General features: G+C 46.3%; 1 protein-coding gene across 1 annotated transcript in view; it reads right to left on the bottom strand.

Moving 5' to 3' along the window:
- Nucleotides 1-6168: 6168 nt before the first annotated feature.
- Nucleotides 6169-20361, bottom strand: part of HCN4 (hyperpolarization activated cyclic nucleotide gated potassium channel 4) — a 104116-nt gene continuing 89923 nt past the window's right edge. The window contains exon 8 of the mRNA XM_032990132.2: nt 6169-7851. Coding sequence (XP_032846023.2) covers nt 6257-7851 — 1595 coding nt within the window. The 3' untranslated portion in view covers nt 6169-6256. The remainder of the gene's footprint in view (nt 7852-20361) is intronic.

Here is a 20361-nt window from a genome sequence, read left to right as displayed (position 1 = left end):
GACACCAGTTCCTCTGGCTTCTGCCTGAAGGTGGAGGAGCAGCAGTGGGTGACCCTGCGCGAGTCCATGCCAGGCCTAGAGCAACTCTCTTATTTGCTTTTTGTGCGCTGTGATTTGCACACAAATGGGGGCATTGCCTCGTGCACATCTTCCCTTCCACATCCCAAAGTGATCCTCTTCCTCAGAAGAAGAGGGACGCGGAGCCTGGCTCGCAGGGTTTGCAGCTCACGTCCCGCTGCTGTGCCACTGCCTTGGGCTGGCAGGTGCAAGCCTGGGCCCAGAGACTGGGTGGAGTGAATGAGTGAAAGGTGTCATTGGTGTCTGATTTTCTTTAGTTTAAATAAAATATACACTATGATGTAGGTGGTTCCTAACTAATGTTTCCCCTAGCAAGCAGGAGAAAGGTTCAAATCCCTTTTCCTTTCGGGCATTCACCAGAGTAGCTCGTAAGGCACCTATTGCCTCCTCAGAGCTCACCAGTCCTATGCCCAGTGCTACAAGATCCCTGAATTTGCAGAGGAGATAAAAAAAAAGGACTCAGCCAGGGCATGCACAGCCCCATCCCCAGTGCCAGGCTCCCAGGAGACACATCAGAGATGCTGCAGGGTCTCTCTTACGTTGGTTGTGACTGGAGGACAACGCTGAGTGGTCCTGCCAGGTTGCTGTCCACACAGCGCTCCACCATTTTGTGCTCAATGAAGCTCATCACCTTGCTGGTCCAAACCGCTCAGTGAGTTTGCAAAGAGGAAGAGAAAAACCTTATTTCCAAGAGCTGAGCCTCAGCCTGCTTCTCACTGCAGCTCTGGCATCACTTTCCTTCCTGTCCAAGGCTGGCTGGTGCAAGGGATCAGATAATCCCAGTGCCTGCAGGAAAGCACTGCCAGGAATGGTTCTGTTGTCTCCAGCATCCCAAAATCTCTCACAGGGTGCAAGAGATATGAGTTTGGGAGCCCCTGAGTCTCTCCCATAACCAGAGACTGCTTGCTCTTCTCTAGAAGGGTGGGTGGGGCGGGCAGCCGGTCCAGGACAGTTTCCCAAGACAAGGCTGAAATTCCCATGAACAGCCCTGGACAAACTGCGACCGGGGAAAGGGAGAAATCACAAAAGCTGGTGATCCTGCCTTTTTCCCACTGCAAGCCCCAGCACCGGCGGGCTGGGTCTTCATGAGGCACTGCAGGGGAGGTAGGAGTGAAACCACCCTGTTGGTAGGAACATGACTTGGCTCTGGTATCTGAAGTTTGTTCGTGATAGCTGGTGCGCAAGTATTGTGAAATCCCAGTGCAGTCTTGCGTCCTCTCAGTAAGGTAAGGAGACATCAACATATGCTAAACCGGTCAAGCCCTTCCAAGTGTGCTTGTCTACAAGTGATGGGGCTTATTCTCGCTCCTCTGGAGAGTGGAGCCAGGGCTTTTCTTTGGTCAGGGAAAAGCTGGCTGTGCCATCCCAATCCACAATGGCCTAGAGCAGAGACGTGGCTACTGGTTGGGTTGAAATGCTCTGGGGGAGGTAAAGCTCAGCCTCCGTTAGCTAAGCCGTGTCACTGCCTCCTCTGGCATCACGCTTGTCATGAGACCCTCAAGGTTATTGTGTTCCTGCGGTCTGCTATGCCCTCCGGAAGGGCCCGATGTCCTCCTGATGCAGTCCTGCCCATCCTTCTGCAACTCGTGGCAATGGGGCTGTGTCCTGAATCCGTGCTAACTGTTCGTGGGGAACCCAAGGCAGGTTTCATGGGGAAGTTTAAGAGCTCAAAACTTGAATGCTGTTCTATTCCAGAATGAAAACCTTCCAAGTTTACAAACCTTCTGTGAAACATCATTTTAAAAGAAATTTTTGTTTGGGCAGAACTGACTCATAATCCCAGTTTGCTCTGGGTTTGCAATGGTGTGTAAAATAAAAAAGCCTGGCACAGACATTCATTTTGAAAGGCAAAACAAACATTTTACTGCCCGAACTTCCCTCACCAAAACTCCAGGACAACTGACCCACCAGGACAGAGCCATCTGGTTTCAAGGGAATGGCATTTCTGATTACAAAGTTTGGCTTACCCTCTCCTCACCAGCTCTGCTCATTTATAGCCAGACAGGGTCAGAGAACTGATGGAGGGAGACCAACAGGGTCACTCGTTTTCCTAAACCATCAAAAGCAGGAGGGAAGAGAAAAGGAGTGTCCTGCTTGGACTGAGCCTGTACCGCGCCGTGTCAGTGGGAGTGTGTGAGGGTTTGGGCATCCTTCTCTGCAAAATACTGATTTCATTCATAGCTCTGGGGCTCCTTGTTTTGCCATCTCTGGCATGGGGAGTCCTGGTAAAGAAGGTCCTGGACCTTGTTCTCATCTCAGCAGGAAAGACCCACTGTTGACGTGTTAGCAAAGCCAAGTCTTTCAGAGGCTAGGCAAAACGTCAGAGGGCTAAATGCAACTGCTGGATGAGAAGGTACAAAGAAAATGAGATTTCAGAGAAGGAAAAATGAATACGAGGCACTGCATGGAGGGTGAGGGTTTTGATACCAATTGGCTGGGGAGGGAGGATAGCTACATCTCACTGCCACAGGCTGGAAGACACACTCCAGCAGCTGGGCTGCTCTGCCCTACATTTTCTTGGCCACAAAGAAAGGGCACGAGGCCATACAGCTCCCGTGTGAGCTACTGACACAAATCATCAATTACGTGCATACTCCCTCGAGTGGGCTTGGGCAAAGACTCAGAGAGGGTATCACAGGAGTGAAATGAAAGCTAGAAGTTGAGGCTAGTTTCACCTACCTAAAATACATCAGGTCCTGACCTTGGCATCATCATCTAGCTCAGTTTGAGACCTCGAAAAGTCTACTTTCTTTCTCCCATATTTTGTCTGCTTTCTGTCCCTGTTCCAAGCTGTTCATGTCTGTAGACTGTGGTGGGGCTCCTTAGGCTCTTCTCTGAGGATCACAAAGCCAGCCAGAGTTTCCGTATCTGCCATTAATGTGAAGGATTTTCATATACACATTTGCAAAACAACAACCAGATTTTTCCTTCGTACTGTTAAAAATTCAAGTGTAAGCAAAAGTTTTAAACTTCTACTGTCAATGGCTTAAAACAGACTTCCTCCAAGAACGTGTGAGGTGGAGATGTGGCAGCAAGCAAACACACTACTGAAGCTCCGAAGAGATCAGGAGAATACAGACAGGAAGTGAGACAAACCCCTGCATCTTCTCTGTTCGACAGGAAAGAGAGGACTGAAGTGCCACCCAAGGTTTTTTTCCATCTTGAAACCTCATCTGATGTTGCCTGAACTTCAACACTTAAAGCAGACAGCAAGTCAGAGGGTTGGGTTTTTCACATTTTTATTTACTAAGGTTTTTATTGTGTGTTTTATATTGCAAACCCCACCCCTAGAACTCTTCCCTCCCTTCCCCCCAAAATAAAACAAAAAATAACAATAAATATAGTTCCACCTACTGAGACAAGCCTAGTGTTGACTGGGGTCCAGTCGGAATAACTCAATATTGGCTACTGCACTGCTAAGAACTGGAAAATCAAACAATATACCCGTGAAAAACAAAACAAAGGAACCCAACTGAAGAAGGATGTTCACCAGACTGGTGGATGGAACGCACGTCTACCAGAGACAGCCCTCAGGGTGTTTCTGTGCACCTCCATTTGTCTGAGTGTCCACAGGGGTTGTTGAGATTCAAGTACCAATGCAGCAGTCACAGGACAGTCATCCATGAGGGCTTGGCATTGCTGGGCTGAAAACCTTTCCCACCTGCTTGTATTAGAAGCCCCAGTCCCAACCAGCTTAGCTCCCAACCTCTTGAGATGCTCGTTCTAGGGGCCCTCTAGCATACAGGGAAAAAAGATTGCCAGAACACATATAAAACTTAAAAGGATATTGTGAGTCTTCCTTCCAGGAACTGCCTTATACCTATGAAAATATGAGAGGGTCTGTGAGTCTGCTTCAATTCCACTAACTGGTTCTGTTTCAAGATGAACCTGTACATATTTGGAAAAGCAGGATCCATATATTATAATTATCACCTGCCAATCAGTCCTACAGGAGGGTCAAAATTGACATGTATTTTAAAACTAGGATAGATATAGATATATATATATAAATATATGTGTGTGTGTGCGTGTGTGTGCTTACACATGTGCATAAATAGACTACGTATGTGTATAACTGTATACTATATATATAAAAGCATGTGTGTATTTATAGATACATATATAAAATCTATACACACACACACACACACACACACACACACGCAGGCGCACGCACCCCTCCCACCACACACGCTCACACATATATAGTTGTATGTAGCTAGTAGAAAAAACACTTCTAGAGTTCCCCTGACCCTTTAAGGAAGACCAAAGCTGATTACATCTGAATTCTGAGCCGCCAAAGCACGTTGAAGCAGGACTGCCCAGGAATGCTTGCAGCAACATTCAAGATACAGGCACATGTCAAGAGTTTTGCAAACAATTTGGTATAAAAACCAACTGTCAGCCAGTGTTTTGGGAGAGAGTTGGGGGTGGGAGAAGGTAAGAGAAGGAGTTATATGTACCTGTATCATTACCGTGATAATAGTAAGATTTTTGGCACTGCTGCACGAAGTCCTGCTTTCCCTCTGAGGGTTGGAGGGACCCCATGATAGCTGGAAACAGAGGGAGGCTAGACATGTCTTTCTAACTAGTGTTAGAAAAGTTGAGCACCTGACTCTTTACACTGAGGTGGCCGGAGACACCTCTTGGTCTAAGGAAAAAAAAAAAAAAAAAAAAAAAAAGAGAAAGAAAGGATCAAAGTAAAAGAAAAGGAGACATTTGCTCTAGAGGCAAAGGCTGTAGCTTCTCAGTGCTGTGTGCACCCAATGGCCCCTTACTGTCTTCATCCCACTTTGACTGCCTTAAATCAGGGGAGCCCAAAAAATCCAGCTCAAGGTGCCTGCCAGGCCCCAGATGTGTCCAGTGATGCTGCAACTGCAGGGTGAGACCAAAGCCAATCAGGTGCAGGCCGTTATTGCTGGTGAAATCAAGCAAAAGATTTCAATTCCTCCATCAGAGGAGAAGCATGGACCATGGCTGGCCGAATTTCTGGTCTAATCTGGTTTAATGGTACAAACACAGTTGCAAATCTGGAGGATTCTTGGCTGGGCACCAGTATCACCCTCCGTGCCTCAAAGCTCAAACTCCCCTGGGCTAAGGAGGAAGAGGGCTGGGGTGACCGCACCCCACTTTTCAATCTCATTTCTACCCAGTTCTCTTCAAAGCAGTCAGCCCATGGACACTGAGACATTAAAATGAGAGAGGGAAGGTTAAAGTGCTGCCTTTTTCTTCATCCCTCCCCTTGCTTTGCACGCCCCAACCTGGAAGGCAGCACACACACCTTCCAGACCATGGAGACGCTGAAGCTTGGGCTCTTCTGCTAGCTGAGGCCAGCTGCCTGGTCCCACAACCCACATCCACGATGCCTGCGAAAATACAGAGGGGATATTCACTGCCCTCCTTGTGACTTTCAAGGGATTGCTTCTTGTTCCCACTAGAGCATCAGTGGAATAAGAAAGAGACAAGCATCTGAAGACAGGCCCGTCCATCTCCTGGTCACCTTTATCTTCTTCAGATGGAGTCCAAACAAAAACTCAGCCCTTCTGAAATCCCTAGAGGGGACTGCATTAATGAGACTCACCCCTCTTCTTGCTTCCTCTGCAACCTGCTGATCACAGGAGAAAACCCGGGAGGAAGTGCCATCCAAGTCCCCCCCATAACTAGGTGCTGCGGGCCAGGTTCACAGCTGGTGCAAAGTGATGCAAAGCTGAGGCCAACCAGAGCTGTTCTAAAAACACCAGCTACAGGTCCAACCTGATGTTCCCCTTTATGGCCCACGTCAACCTCGGATCTTTGTCTCAACAGGAAAACCTTTTTTGGTGGCTTCTATGGCTGATCATTCATATGTTCCTGCTCAGGCACGCGCCTTGTCTGTGCGTTACCTCGTTGGATTAAATTTGCTCATATCCTTTTGTTCCATGTATTAAAATATTCTATAAAATCAAGTGACCAAAAATCTATAGCTCTAAGAATACCTGGTTATCTTCTTTTTTTGTTGGGTTTTTTTTTGTGTGGTTTTTGTTTGTTTCTAATCACAGTTAAACCTAAACAAAAGAAATGGAGAAAAAAGGCGGAGGGGCGGGGGGGGGGGGGGGGAAGAAAAGGAAAAAATGAGTCATGAAAGTCTATTCAGGAACTGAATTGCACGGCTGACATAACCAGCTCTCAGAAGGAGTCCTCACAAATTGGAGGGCAGTTTGGATCTGACAGGTTCCAGATCCCCTGTGAGCACTATGGATTCTTTCCGCCCACCAGCAGTCAGAGAAGCAGCGCCTGCAGCGCTGGCCCCAAACACCAGTGGATGTGGTAAAGAACCTGAGGACATCTGACGCGGTAAAGTCACACGCCCAGGAATTGAGCTACAAGGCTTCCCAAGGAGTCCGGTCCCTCCACCAGGAAAAGGAGAGAAACTGGAAACAGATTCTCTAGAGGAATGAGGAGAACTTTGGCTCAGTGTCTGAGCCAGCTCCTGGGGCAAAGATGGCTGGGAAGCAGAAATCAACTTGATGTCCTGGTTCAGACGTCCCGGTGGCACAGGCGGCGTGATCTTGGACTGCAGGATCTGCGGAGGTGGGCTGGCGGTCTGAGGCAGGAGCAGAGATCCGTGAGAGCCGGAGGTCCCCGAAGGGCCACACTGAAAAGTTCTTGTTGCCACTGGGCTCTGACTAGGAGGACTAAGGCCAGAAGGGGTATAACAGGGAGAGGCGACACCAGACTGTTGTAGTGGAGACATGGAGGCAAAAGGTGGCCGCTCTTGGTGGAGCTGGGCTATGGTTCCAGTTAAAGATCCTAATGCACTTGGATGTGTTTGGCACAGGCCTGAGGACGGCCCACCCGAGGCCTGTGCCAGCTGACTTAGGCTGGAGGATGGAGAGTTGGAAGAAGGAGGGGGTTGGAAGTGGTTCATTCCCCCCAAAGTCCCACTGCCCGAGAGCTGCTGTAACTGTCCCCCCTGCAGTGGTCTTGTGGTGGGCTGGAACTGGTTGAGAAGACTGGGGGGTGAGTTTGATGAGAGCTGGGTGAGTGATGTTGATGGGGAGCTTGTTGTGGCTTGCTGGAAGTGCCCAAATCCGCTGCTGGAAAGGGCTGGTGGCTGCTGCTGCTGCTGCTGCTGCTGCTGCTGCTGCTGCTGCTGCTGCATGGGCTGAGCTGCACCCAGGGGCGATCCAGAAGGTGCGTGTTGGAACTGGCTCAGTCCCACCGAGGATGCGCCGCCCAAACCCGGCTGGTTTGAGCCACCTGGAGGGGATCCCACCTGGAACTGGCCTAAGCCGGCAGCAGCTGAGAAACCTGCGAGCTGCTGGATGTGGAAGGAAGAGGACGAAGGGGTTTCTGCTCCTGGTGTATGGAGCTGGGATGGAGTACTGGAGGGAGAGCCAACGGCAGAAGGGCCGGTTGACGGGATGAGAGACTGAAGCCTTTTCAGCTGTCTTGGAGTCTGGTTGGACTGCTGTCCCAAGGAACCCAGGACGGACACCGGAGGACGGAAGATGGCTGTGGGGAGGCGAGGGTGGTGGGTCAGCGCTATAGCGACAGAAGTGGTGGCTGCTGCAGCTTGCAGGGGTGCCTGGATCAGCGGAGTCCAGATGACAGGGGTGGGTGTCGAGGCGGCGGCGGCAGCAGCGGCGGCGGCAGCCTGAACGTTGTGAGCACAGTGTGCCATCTCTCTGTCGTGCTGTACAATCTGCTGGATGATCTCATTCTCTTGGTAGTTGAAAACACCTGAATTGAGGTCATGCTGGACTTTATGCAACAGAATGGAATTTTTCTTGCCTGTAGAGAAAGCGAAGAGAGAAAAAGTCATTCTGATATGTCAAAGCACGGGAGGCTTCCTCAAAGCTTCCTGCCAGACCTTCCTCGAGTTGTTGGCACTGTCTTCCCTCCACTGTCATTATGGGATCTGTGTACAGTCTCTGTGATCCAGCAGCAAGATGACAAACATGATGTCTTCTGCTTTTGTGGTACGATCAACAAACCTCAAGATCCCATAAAAATGTGCCCAACAGGACACATATTCTTAGTTAGACAGGAAAGCTGCTTTGGATAAGTGTGGCAGAGTGGTAGCAAAGCTTAGGAATCTGGAAGATTCCCAGTATGCACCTCAAAATCTGAACGGCCATTAGAAAAAGAGAACAAATCTAAAGGCTGCAATTTTTGTGTGTGTGTTTCCAAAGGAAAACCTCAAAAATGTAACTCCAGTGAAGTCTCCCGAGTCTTCAGCTACTCTCCTTCAGCTTACACCTTTTCCTCATCTGTCTCATGCAACTCGTTCACTCTGGAGTCAATTATGTGGTTTTAGTTGAAAGGAAAGTTCTCTATGGATAAAGGACACGAGGACTTTACATGCTGGAAAAGCTCAGCTGGCCCAAGCAAGAGACCTCAGACATGCTGCAGCTCCCGTCTTACCTGCCCGTGCCCTGCTAGCCCCAGCTTTAAGAAAACTGCAGGCTAGCAAATGTCATGTTCCAGCTGGACTCCCTAGCCTGCAGCAAAATATTAGCTCAGCACTGTGCCTTTCAACGGGCTGGAAAAGGCGGCCTAATGAGTTTGTCTGGTCTGAGAGTGCACCTGGCACTGAAGGGATGCACTCTCCTGGACTGAAGGACAGAACCATTCAACGCGGCGGGATGAGATGCTGCCAGGGATGCCCTTTCACCAGAGCACAAATGCCTTCTCAAAGGAGAGGGTTTCAGATGTAGACAGGCTCTCTGCATAACGGCTTTCATATCTCTGTTCTCCTACCAGCACGTGAATCAGTAACTATGCCAGCACTGATTTAGAAGGAGCTGGTATATGCTGATTTGAATGATTTTCTTACAGAATTAATGTCGATTAGATCCCCGTTCTTGCCGTTTCAAGGGTCCTCTATCCTGACAACATATGCCAGTTTGAACTGATGACAGCACCTGCCTATTGGCTTCCTTTTCACTTTTGTGTACCGAAGCTGTTTGGATTTGAAGGGTTCAGCCTAGTAAATTCTGTGTCTCTGTGTGTCTGTGTATGCCTGTACCTGGCGCCCTGGCTGCATGTCTGTGCACAGCTCATTTTGTAGCTGAAGCTCAGGGGTGAGTGTAGAAAGGTCACCTCTAGACGAGGCACCAGCCAGTTTGGATCAGACCAAAAGCTGTATTAACCCTCCTCCTGAACCAGATGTATCCTCAGGCCCTGCACCCATTAGCAAACCTCTGCTCTGATTCAAATGTCGTTGCTGCTGGTCCCTGTCTGGTCACTTCTAGTTCCTGTAGGGGACCAGGGCAAACAGACAGCACCTTGCCAACTGCTGCAAATCTACAGAGCAGGAGCTAGTGGCAGGTATGGAATGGAGGCCTGGATGTGGAAGGGCTTCTTTTTCTGTATTTTAACCCCCAAATCATGTCAGGCTTTAAGAATTAAAGGCCGGCAGCACAGCTCATGTCAATTAAATTTTCTGCAAACAAGGGCTTGTCCATTAAACTTGTTTTGACACTTTCATGAAATCACAACTTTCAAGGTAAGTCAACTATTGATATTATTGACTGAGACCACAGTATGATATTTAATTTGTCCCATACAGCATTCTAGTTTAAACTGGTCAGCTGATAGTTTCCAAGAAGGAATGGTTAAGAGTGGACTGCTATGTTGGGTAGCAGTTCCCAGGGAGATTCCAGAGGAATTTCCTTTCAATCCTATACCAGTCAGATCTCAGATCTTTATGTACAGATGTGGGTACATCTCTGTGCATAGACAACATCCAGATTGTTTGGTTTTTTCAGTGTGTGATGTATCTTTTACATCTGTAACGGATAAAAGAGTAAGAGTTTAAGGACATGCCTCTTACTCTCGCAAGCGTAAAATCAAACATCTGGCAGCAGAGAACTTGAATGACACTCTGAAGAGGGGAGCTGGTATCCTGGTGTCCTAAAAAGTAACTCTCAAATGGCAGACCCTTGAATATAACCAGTGGAGTTCCAAATCTACCACCAGAAAAAGGTGAGACAATTATTGCACAAATAAGAAGGAAATTGTAAAGTATAAGGGAGATACTAGTCACTACCACATACAATGCTAGGAAGGCATACAGTATCATGTTTTAGTTCTACTGTCTAGCTGCAAAGCATGAAAAGGTACAGAAAATATCCACAAGAATCAGGCTTGAAAAACATCAGTGAGTAAGTACAACATATTCAGCTTCTTTCAGGAAAGAGGTGATTCAGTATTGATTTACAGGGAACTTCACAGATGAAGGAAGCTGCTAAGAACCATTCCCTTCAGTTCTGGGATGATCCATGGGATACAGTGATTTCAGACCAGCCCATAAAAAAAAACAAGGAGCAGTCTAACTGTGATTGTCATTAAACATTGGAAGAACACGCTGAGGGTTTTTCCCTTACTGTACTTTTCAAAATCAAGCGTTAATCTCTTTATAAAGGGTGAGCTGTGGCTCTAGCAACCGAGTGCTACGCAATAGCGCTAGGTGCTTGTTCAGAGCGGGGAACGCTTGCAATCCACAGCAGCTGAACTGCACTGTAAAACCAGACCGCCAAAATGCTGACAGAGTTTTGATTCTGGATCTGCAACTGGTGCATCTGGGACGTGTCTGTTGTGGGTAGTGGTATGGGATGTTCAGTGCTTTTGTGGTTTACCTACCTAATCACTCCCTCCAAAAAAAGCAGTGAGGCATAAGAACCGGCCTTTCTTTTCTGTCCTCGGAGAAAGATATCAGCCCTGAAGGCAAAGACACAGTCCTGAAGGCAAAGAGTGTTCTGAGCTGATAATGTCATTACAGGGGCTGGAGAGCTTCTCTGCACTGGAAGTGTGTGTGCAGGATACGTATATAATGTCTGCTTCATTGTACACCGGACTGGAACAGACAGCACCAGATATCCCCTAAACACACAGATCCTGGTTCGACTGGCTGTTCATGCAGCCAGGCACACCAGAGGGAGCATGAATGTCACCTTAAACTTAAGAGCATTTTTGCAGTGAACATACAGTAAAAAGCACAGTAAAGTGGCACAGGGGGTCACACTGCACACACACACATACAGAGTAATTTCCACCTGGTATCTACTAGAATCACATATATTCTCACAAACAAATGAGATCACAAAGAGCTGCTTAACCAGAAACAGAAATACTAACTGCTCCAAGACTTTAGAGAAGGAACAGCATATCTAAATAAAATTGACAGGTAAGAGAGAATCTGGCTGGCACACTTGAGTTAGAGGGATTCAGACTGCAGGTTTGTAATCATTCTCTTTCTGGAGTTGAAGGTACAAATCCCAGCATGGGGAATCTGTAGCTATCTTGCACAACTGCAAGGTCAGGATGCGGATGAGAGACGGCATGCTGAGTTCAAAGCAGGCAAGCAAAAAAGCTGCCTTACCACACTTGATTTCTTGATAACAGACTGTAGCAAAACCGGGTTGAGGAGGAATGGCTAGGGGTAGAAGGAGAAACAGCAGATGTTGCTAGTGCAGCTTTCCAAAAAGCTTAATACCAGCAACTGCTGTGTTTCCATCATTACACCTCATCTCACTTTTAATTCCATGTCACCTGTCTTCGGCTTCTGATTTGCTTGTCTGTGCTTGAATAGCCTCCAATTTCCAATGCTGCCCTCAATTCAAGTGAGAACCCATAGCGATGTTAATCAGAGCTGCACGGATGAATTGAGGGGACTGATGTTTTTATAACCAGAGCTCTGGAAAACACAGAAAGAACTGAACAGCAGACTCTGGTTTCCTTGGCAGAGCACTACATAGAAAATCTGCTAACATTTTCCAAACATGAATACTGTTTACTGGAAAATGGTTTGATCAAAGCTCCTTAAATTTGTGTCAGATTGATAAAATACTTCCAGCAAAAACCTTGCAGATATTGTTGGGTTTTTTTTCTTTTTAGAACAGAACATTTCAGTTTTCCTTTGAAATTACATTACACTTTACTGTTTTCCTGAGCCCAACTTGAATGTATCAATTGTTTCATTAGATCGAATTTTTCTTTTCTGTTTTGCCAAAAAAGTCTTGAATTTCTGCTGCAGAACATTTAAAAAAAAATACTGAAAACGTTCTTTCAGTTACTGAAGATGAGAGGAATTTTTCAAAATCCTTTTTCAAAATTGCAATTGGTTAGCAAACTGAAAAATTAATTGGCTCCCCCACTCCAATTAATTGCATCATTTACATGATGTTTCCACACACCAATATAAATCTTATTAGTTGCTTCTGGAGACAATCCCCCTTCCAGCCAGCACCAGATGAGAAGAGACACACAGCAGAGTCCTGGTGGGACAAAGACATTTTCCTGGCAGGTCTGACTAAGGTCCTGCATGAAACATAAGCCAAGAGCGGAACAAGGCAGTAGGAGCAAGTTTGCATGGGCAGGTGGTTGTGAGATTATTTCTCCTCCTCAGCTTACTTATGAAATTGCTTCTGTTTCAAATTCATTTTTGCTGCTCTGGATTTACTGTCACAGCACCTGCCTCAAAAGGAGAGCAGAAAAGACAGCAATCAGAGGACTAAACCGCTGATTAGATTGGCTCTGTGTAACCCTAATTGAAACGATGTTCTGCAGCTCACAGCTACGCTCAGTGAACCACAATACAGTCCTGTGTTCTTGCTAAGCCAGTGAGAAGCTTCATTAGGAGAAAGGAAAAGGGACCCCTGTTTCCCCTTCAATCTAATCATGGAAGCACAGAAGCTGTATGTACAGAAGTTCTCCTTCTAAGTTGTTTATCCCACATAAATTAAAGTGCTGAGCAGAGTCTAAGGTACTAAGACAAACAATCCACCCAACCATTTCTCCTAAACCCAAAAGCTGATGTACTGAGCTGCCACAGCACTGGCACAGGAGTCACCATCTGAACCACCTCATGCACCAAGACCCCTCCCTTGCTTATGCTGAGGTGGCTCAAGGCCCCTTATCCCTTATTAGAGAGGCAAAAGAAGCTGCCTCGGGGTTCTGCAGGGCGTGTGGTGTGGACTCCCCGAGCAAAGGGAGGGCTGGGTGGCTCCTGAGCAGCCCCTGGGGCTGGAAGTGCTCCTGAACAGGACCGAGGGACAGTTCAACTCATGGAGCTACAGGAGCACAGGCAAAGGACTTGAGACTAAAAGGTCTCCGTGGCACAACTGACTGTTTTGTTCTCTTTGTACAGCTCCTAACACAATATGATTTTTTCCTATTTTTCATCAATGGAGTGCTCCGGGTACTAAAAACTCCCTATTTTCCTCACTGCAACAATAGGCTAAATACAGGGGAAGAAAAGGAAGATATTTACAGACTAGAAGATGTTCATAGCAAAGCTACTGGTGCTTTGAAGCGGAGTGGGGAATGTAAAATTATAGAAACTAAGCAAATAGATGTCGCTCCCTTAATAAAGAACTGCAAAGTCAGATTTTCCTCAACTGCAGATAGCACACAAAAGAACAGGGAGAAAGGCTCATGTGATTTCATAAAGGGAGCCAGCACTCAACAATAATTCTTCTATCAAATAATCAAAATTAGCCTTCTGTTGTTAAAATTCTGCACAGACACAGGGGAAATTAGCTGTGACTTTCTGTTCATTTCTCTTTTCAATTCTGTCTAAGCCCACTGGCTGCAGTTTAAGAATTCAGGTCACTAAATTGCTTTCTGAATTTGCATGTATTTAAAATAATCTCACTTTATTAGACTGGTTGATGCCCCGGCCCGCTGTCAGAGTGGCTGCCCCCTGCCACATGGTTACTTCTTTCAGGTTTTTGCTTTTTGTTATTCATAGGACTGGCTACTAAATGCCCTGCTTGGATCACCGGTTCCAGCAAAGGCCTCACAGCACATTGCAGCTTCAGAGGTGGTCTTTGCCATCCCCTGCCTAAGGGTTACTTGTGTCTTGAGCTGGTCTCCTGCGGGAATTCAACTTGCTGCCATCGTCCCCAGAGAGGCCACAGATCGACTGGGCACTGCAGGCAAAGAAACCCTGGGCATACCCAGTAACTGGCAGTTTGCCACAGCTGCTTCTGTGCCCTGGGGGGAAACACTCTGCACTGGGACTATACTGATTGGAGGATCTTGCTGCACCAGCTCTTGCCACTGTCTTAAGAGTCCGTGTATACAGGGAAACTAGCTGGAACAGAGATTTCAAAGTAATGCTTAACTCCCATTATATGCGCTCTTCTGCTGTTCAAGCCTGACTTGCTCGCGAATGTAAGTTGACCCACACTGAACTGTATTAACCGTCATGTGAAGGTTCCTGCTCAGAACTGAAGTCACTCTTGGAAGCAAAGCCAAGCCAGCCAGATTGACTCTAAAACTATCCACAGAAGAGTTCAGCACACTTAAAAAATCTGCTCTAGAAGCTAATTCAGATTCACTTTCCGGCGAGCCTGGCTGTATAAACACGCTGCAAACTGGCTGTGCGGTTCTCGGTGACGTGCTCCGCAGCAGTTGCCATTTGTGTGCCCTTATGCCATGACACGTGCAAGGCAGCACCCGCCTGCACACTGCAGTTTCATTTCTCTCCTGCTAAAGCTGTATCCTTTGAACTCCGGTGCTGCACTTAAAGTACAACAGCGTCTCTTTCTCCACTGCAAGCCTATGTGGAGTTACACCTGTACACAGGGGTTTTACTGCAGGAAAGCCAAATAGCAGATTGAGAGGGAAATAAATTTTATCAGTGTAGAGCCCATTGTACTGGGGGAGGTTAGCTGAATCTGTTTTCTTATCACCATCTTAACGAGCAGTAATGAGTTCAAAAATTTAAAACAGGTAATTCCCTGTCTTTCCACATGGATGTCTTCCCTCCCTCTACAGCTCAGGCCGGCCACTGATTGCTTCTCCTCTCCCATGAACTGAATAGATATCTTCCAAAATATGTGGCATCTCTTTTAACAGACAGAACACAACCTTTAACTGGGCCAAACTGCTGTAGGTCAAACGATACAGGGTGAATAACATTATCTGATGAATCTCAGGACAGTTAAACAAAACTTAAAACAAATTAAGCTCTTCCCTCCCACTCTTCACAATTATGCCCATCATACAGAGCTTTGCAGGAAAAAAAAAAAAAATGAATCCATAGAGCTACCTAGAGCAAACTGTTAGTGAATATCCATGAACGGGTGTAAGAATGGTGTAATTCTGGAGTGCCTGTGATGCCCTGTGCTGCCTGAAACATGATGTCCTGGCTGTTACTGATCGCTTAAGACCGAAGCCAAGGAGTTGCCCTCTCCTCAAGTGGCAGAAGTGCTTGTGTCTGGAGCCAGAGCTCCCGCCAGAGCTCAGTGCCCTGCTTGAGCTGATGGCTGTGACAGGGACAGATTCTGGAAGACTCTGGACATTCTGGCACTGTTTTTCTGTCAGCTGTGTGCTTTGCAGTGTGGTTGCAGATTGGACTGCCTTCAAGGCAGGAAGAGTCCCCTGACTCCAGAGGTGTGGTCAGTAAGCAGGTCTTACTTCATGTAATTAAAGAGAGGGTTGAAAAATATTTTTAAAGTGTTAGAATGGTAAAAAGTTATCTGAATAGGTGGGGGTTTTTGATGCAGAGAGCAAAGAGCTGTGGACGTGGCTCTCTAAATATAAAAGGAATCCGGTAACTTAGAGGACCCATGGAGATGGAGCACAAATATATTGTATCTATCTCCTACAATTCTCCCAACTCTCTCGCTTCTGCTTAATGTCTCCCAGCTAGCCAAGTACCTGTTTGTAGTACTAGAGGCTCCTGCCCAGAAAAACAAACTTCCCAGTGAACTTGCACCCTGCAAGGTAGGCATGGGTTGGGATAAACTGACAGGACCAAGGTCATTTACAAAGTCAAAGACTGGTCTCCTGAGATCTCATCACCAACACCACTGTCCCTTCTACTGGAGTGTCTTAGGCTTTATTTTTCTTCTGGAGTTGCATGAGAAATGGCACTTCATATTCAGATGAACAGGGTTGTCAGTTCACCTTAATTAAGCCGAAGTAACTTGCATTCACTCATGGCCAGCCAGTTGTTGATACCTTTCCTTAGGCTAAACAGAAAATACTCTGAGTCTGGGCCTTCACTTCCAAGTAAAAAGTAATTGCAATATTCAATTCCTGCTTAAGTCCAGGCTCCTACCCTGCATATCTGTGTGAGATAGCATTTCCAGGGTGTGATTCATCTAAGCCATTTTAGATAGCCACCATACGAGAAGACCAATCACACCCCAAATGCCTTTTTCTCTCTCCTGACTATAAAAGTCAGATTCAGATCTCTACAGTAGTGTTGAAAAGGATGGGAGAGGATTTCAAGTCAGAGGAACACACAGAGTGGTATTTGAACTTTGATTCCTCATCAACAGTTATGTGCATGGGTTATTCAGGTGACAAGAGAGGACACAACACAGGAGAACCCCTGTTAGCTCTTGTCAGCCACTGGCACCCTCACCTGCTCAGTACTTGGATAATAAGATTCCACTTCCTTAACAGGCTGGGCAGAGTTCAATGTGATTTTGAAATAAAGCTTTCTTCCAAAGCACACATACTCCAGCATCGTATATATATATATATACGATATATATATATATATATATATACACGTATTGCCTTATGACCAAATCTGCTTGCTCATCCCACATGTGCAGCTCTTTGGGGGTTACTCACCTGCATATGGTAAACAAATTTGGGACTACAATGTGGATACGGTGCAAAATTTATGCTGAGTACATATTGTTTTATTTATACACATTTCACTGTTTCATTTATTCATATAATCTTGCACGGCACTTGCCATGAGGGAGTAAGGCAGCTAAGAACCATTCAAAGACCGAGCTGCACCTTTGTTAGCATTATTTTCTCTGTATAAAAGATGAGGAACTGAGGCACAGAGCAAAGGCATGACAAGGACAAACAGGGAATCTGTGGCAGAGCTTGGCACAGATCCCAGATCTTCTCATTCACAGCTCACCTAGCCTAACACAGGCCAGCCCTTCCTCTCAGGCAGCAGATCTCAGAGTATTAGTCATGACCTAGACAAGTGGGGTTGCAAACCCAACAGGATTTCAAATGCAGAAGCGTGATCACGAGCTGACAAAAAGGGTGCCCAGTCAAAAAGCTTGGGAACAGCTATTTTTGCAGCTTGTTTATAGGACAAAGCTTTTAAAACTTCTACCACTATAGTATCTTGAACAGGTACTCTTGTACCACAGTAATATTATATAATTATATTTAGAGACTGGCATTGTGTTGGCTTGGCTTTTCTTTGTTTTTTTAGCATGCACAACGCCTGGAGGAAATGCAAGGCACTTTCAGTCCTGGGTTACCTGGGATCCTGTATTAAAACACATGCAACTGGCATTCAAAATGTATGCATTTCAAACCACACGGCAAAAAATTATTCCTGATGAAAATGAAAAAATAACTTCATCTGGCTTTAAGTATGCTTTCAGCTCTCACCAGTGACCTTGATACAGATGGCGATCAACCTTATGACAGACATTTATGGTATTTCTTACAGCACAATAAACAATGGAAAATAATTGTCCCCCAATATTCTTTGAATGCATCAATAAATTTTGATTCAACAATATACACAACCTGTACTGTATATACTTTCAATGAACATTTAAGCGGTTGTGTTTTACAAGTGCAAATACTTGTGAAAATCTAATTTTAAGCTTCAACGTTCACTGAAAGCCAGTTTGAAACCTGTCAGAAACAGAATGATGCGACTTACGTAATGGACGCATCACAAACTGGGACGATTCACAAATGCCTATCAGACAAAGAATTACTCATTGGGGAAATCAACCAATCATTTCAACACACAAATAGGACAATGAATTTTACATCTTGGTCAAGAACAAGAAAAAGAGGAAGATTTAATCAGTGATGAAATGATCGTTAATCAGTGATCAGCCTAATTTCATTGAGTCTCAATCTGCAGGCTCTGAGCCTGTGGAGAGTTAGGCATGTGATACTCTGCAGGTTGAGGAGTTCTTTAGAGTCTGAAGTTACTCGGAGAGCAGAGTTAAGCAGGGACACAAATCTTTGCAGAATCCTAGCCTGAGTCAATTCATGGAGGCTAATCCCTTCCAGTTTTTAAAGATTTATGCAAGTGTATAACACCTGGGAAACTTCATCCCCAGCCATGCATGGTACAGGCAGAGTGCCAACATCAATTCCCATTAAGCACAGAGATTGGAAGGATACATCAACATGCTCTTTGTCGAGAGATCAATGTAGCTGACAGCTCCCTGGGGGGCTGTGCCCTTCGCCCTGCTGCACTGCCCACCTACCAGCAGGAAGCGATGGGGACACACAGATCGTGGTGCATCTGCCCCTCTCCTTCCCCTCTGCCTAGCCACAGGCTTTCAAACTGCATTTGCTCTGCAAAGTGAATGCCTCATCGCACCTCCAGTCAACCAGCACCACTCCTGTTGCTTCAAGGGATGAGGTCTTACGTTCTCATCTTGTCTCCCTGCTACCTAGGCAAGCTTAGACCATGCTTTCCAAACCCTCCATACAGCAGGTAATTCTGCAAACATCCCTCCAGTCACTGTGACTGGATGGACTGAGATTTTTCTCCCTGCTCTCTTGCTTCCTCAGTGCACAGGGGGAATACTGGATGGATCTCATCCTGGTACCAGAATAGTGATAGAGCCCTCTGAGTCATTTCATGCACTCAGTGAGGCGTGGGCTTCTCAAGGACATGTTGTCACCTGGGTAGAAGGGAGTTAGTGAACGCACCACTGACTTGGAAAGACGCTCCTATGTGCTTCCATCTTGTGTACATATCCTGAGCTGAACGTAACAGGAGCTGAAAATATGGTCCTGCTTCTGTTCACACATGGATTTTATGAACTGCTGTTCCTTAACTTCGGTCCTCTAGAATAATCCCTCTACTTTCAGAGAGGGTCTGAGCAGAATGCAGTAATCTTGACTTCTCTGAAAAGTCACATGCCGTTACACAGCTACTTCACTGCTCTTTCTGGATGGTGCACATTTCAGGCAAGAGTGAAAAAATGCCTTATTTATAAAGACAGGGATCTGCCGGTTTCAGTAGGGTGCATGTAACTCCCTCAGGCTCTTTTGGCAAATTCCGGCCAATGAGTGTTAGACACAAAGGGGATGGAAAGTGTTATGATGATGCTGTTTTGAAATAGTAGAGGATGTCAAGTTGAGAGAACAGGCAGCTCTCAAGTCTGATTGCCAGTGAAACAAGGGCAGCACCAGGATTTTTCAATGTACGACTCTGAAGGTCTCTGCCTTTTGTATGACATAGGGACTGATGTTCTCTCAGGTCAGCAAAATGGCAAAAGGAGAGGTGGACAATGCCAGAGCTCTGCACCAAAGGGCCTGTTATTCCAGTTGCTCTGTTCTACCTTCTGACCTTATGGTGACACTTTGCAACTGTCTGTGGAAGGGAATTTCTCCTAGGGGAAGAAGCATGTGAGGTTCTTCATGCTGGTTCAGAATTTTCCATGAATTTTAGTTACATGTGCAGTGGTGCACAGAGCAAAAGACAGGACGCACAGGATGCCCTGCCCACCTGTATACACAGTCACAGACAGCATCAGGCTAGGAAGCTGAGGAGCACTGATCACCTAAAGCTGAAGAATTTGAGATAAAATCAAGCTGGCCCATCCCTGGTCGTGCCTGACATTACATTTTCTTAGTGGTTTGTACAGTCTAATTTAAATAACCCAAATGATGGGACTATTGCCACTTACACTAGGGCCTCATTAGCGTGGGCTTTGCCAAACTCTACATATTTAGCTCATAACCTTTTCCTCAGGGGTCACACTTTCTGATTTGCGGCAGGTAATGAGATGCACAGAATACAATGTTCCTGGCATGAAAAGCCCCAGAGGCACTGCACCCCTCGCTGGGATGCCAGCTTATTCTCTACCCCCCACCCCCACCCCATTATCCTCCTTGCCTTCTGCATTGTACTCAGGCTTGCACTGACCTTTTTGATTCTGAACGGCAATGAAAATGCATGCAGTCTTAAGAGATGTATAATAAGAAGCTAAAGAAGTTAGACTGAAATGCTCAGTCCTCAGCTCTGCAAAGACTTCTTGCACGACCTTGCATAAGTCACTTAATCTCTCTGTGTTAAACATCTCCAGTTGTGACCAAGGAATGTTATCCTGGTCTCCTCTTGTTAGACAAGGATGTTTGCAGCACAGGGTATGTCTCCCACAGGACAGGAGAGCATCCTGGGGTGGGTCACTATAAACTATAACAACCCAGTAATACTCCGGTTAATTGTGTTTACTTTGGGCTGTGGGAGGTTAGATTTTTATCAGTGGCATATTTACATATTCTGAGCTAAATCTAGTGAATTCACCAGCATGGCCCTGACGG

The sequence above is a fragment of the Tyto alba genome, unplaced genomic scaffold, assembly GCF_018691265.1.
Source record: "Tyto alba isolate M040663 unplaced genomic scaffold, T.alba_DEE_v4.0 Super-Scaffold_41, whole genome shotgun sequence".
In the NCBI taxonomy this organism is placed as follows: Eukaryota; Metazoa; Chordata; class Aves; order Strigiformes; family Tytonidae; genus Tyto; species Tyto alba.
Note: the sequence above shows the minus strand (reverse complement) of the source record. Positions and strands in the feature narration are given on the sequence as shown.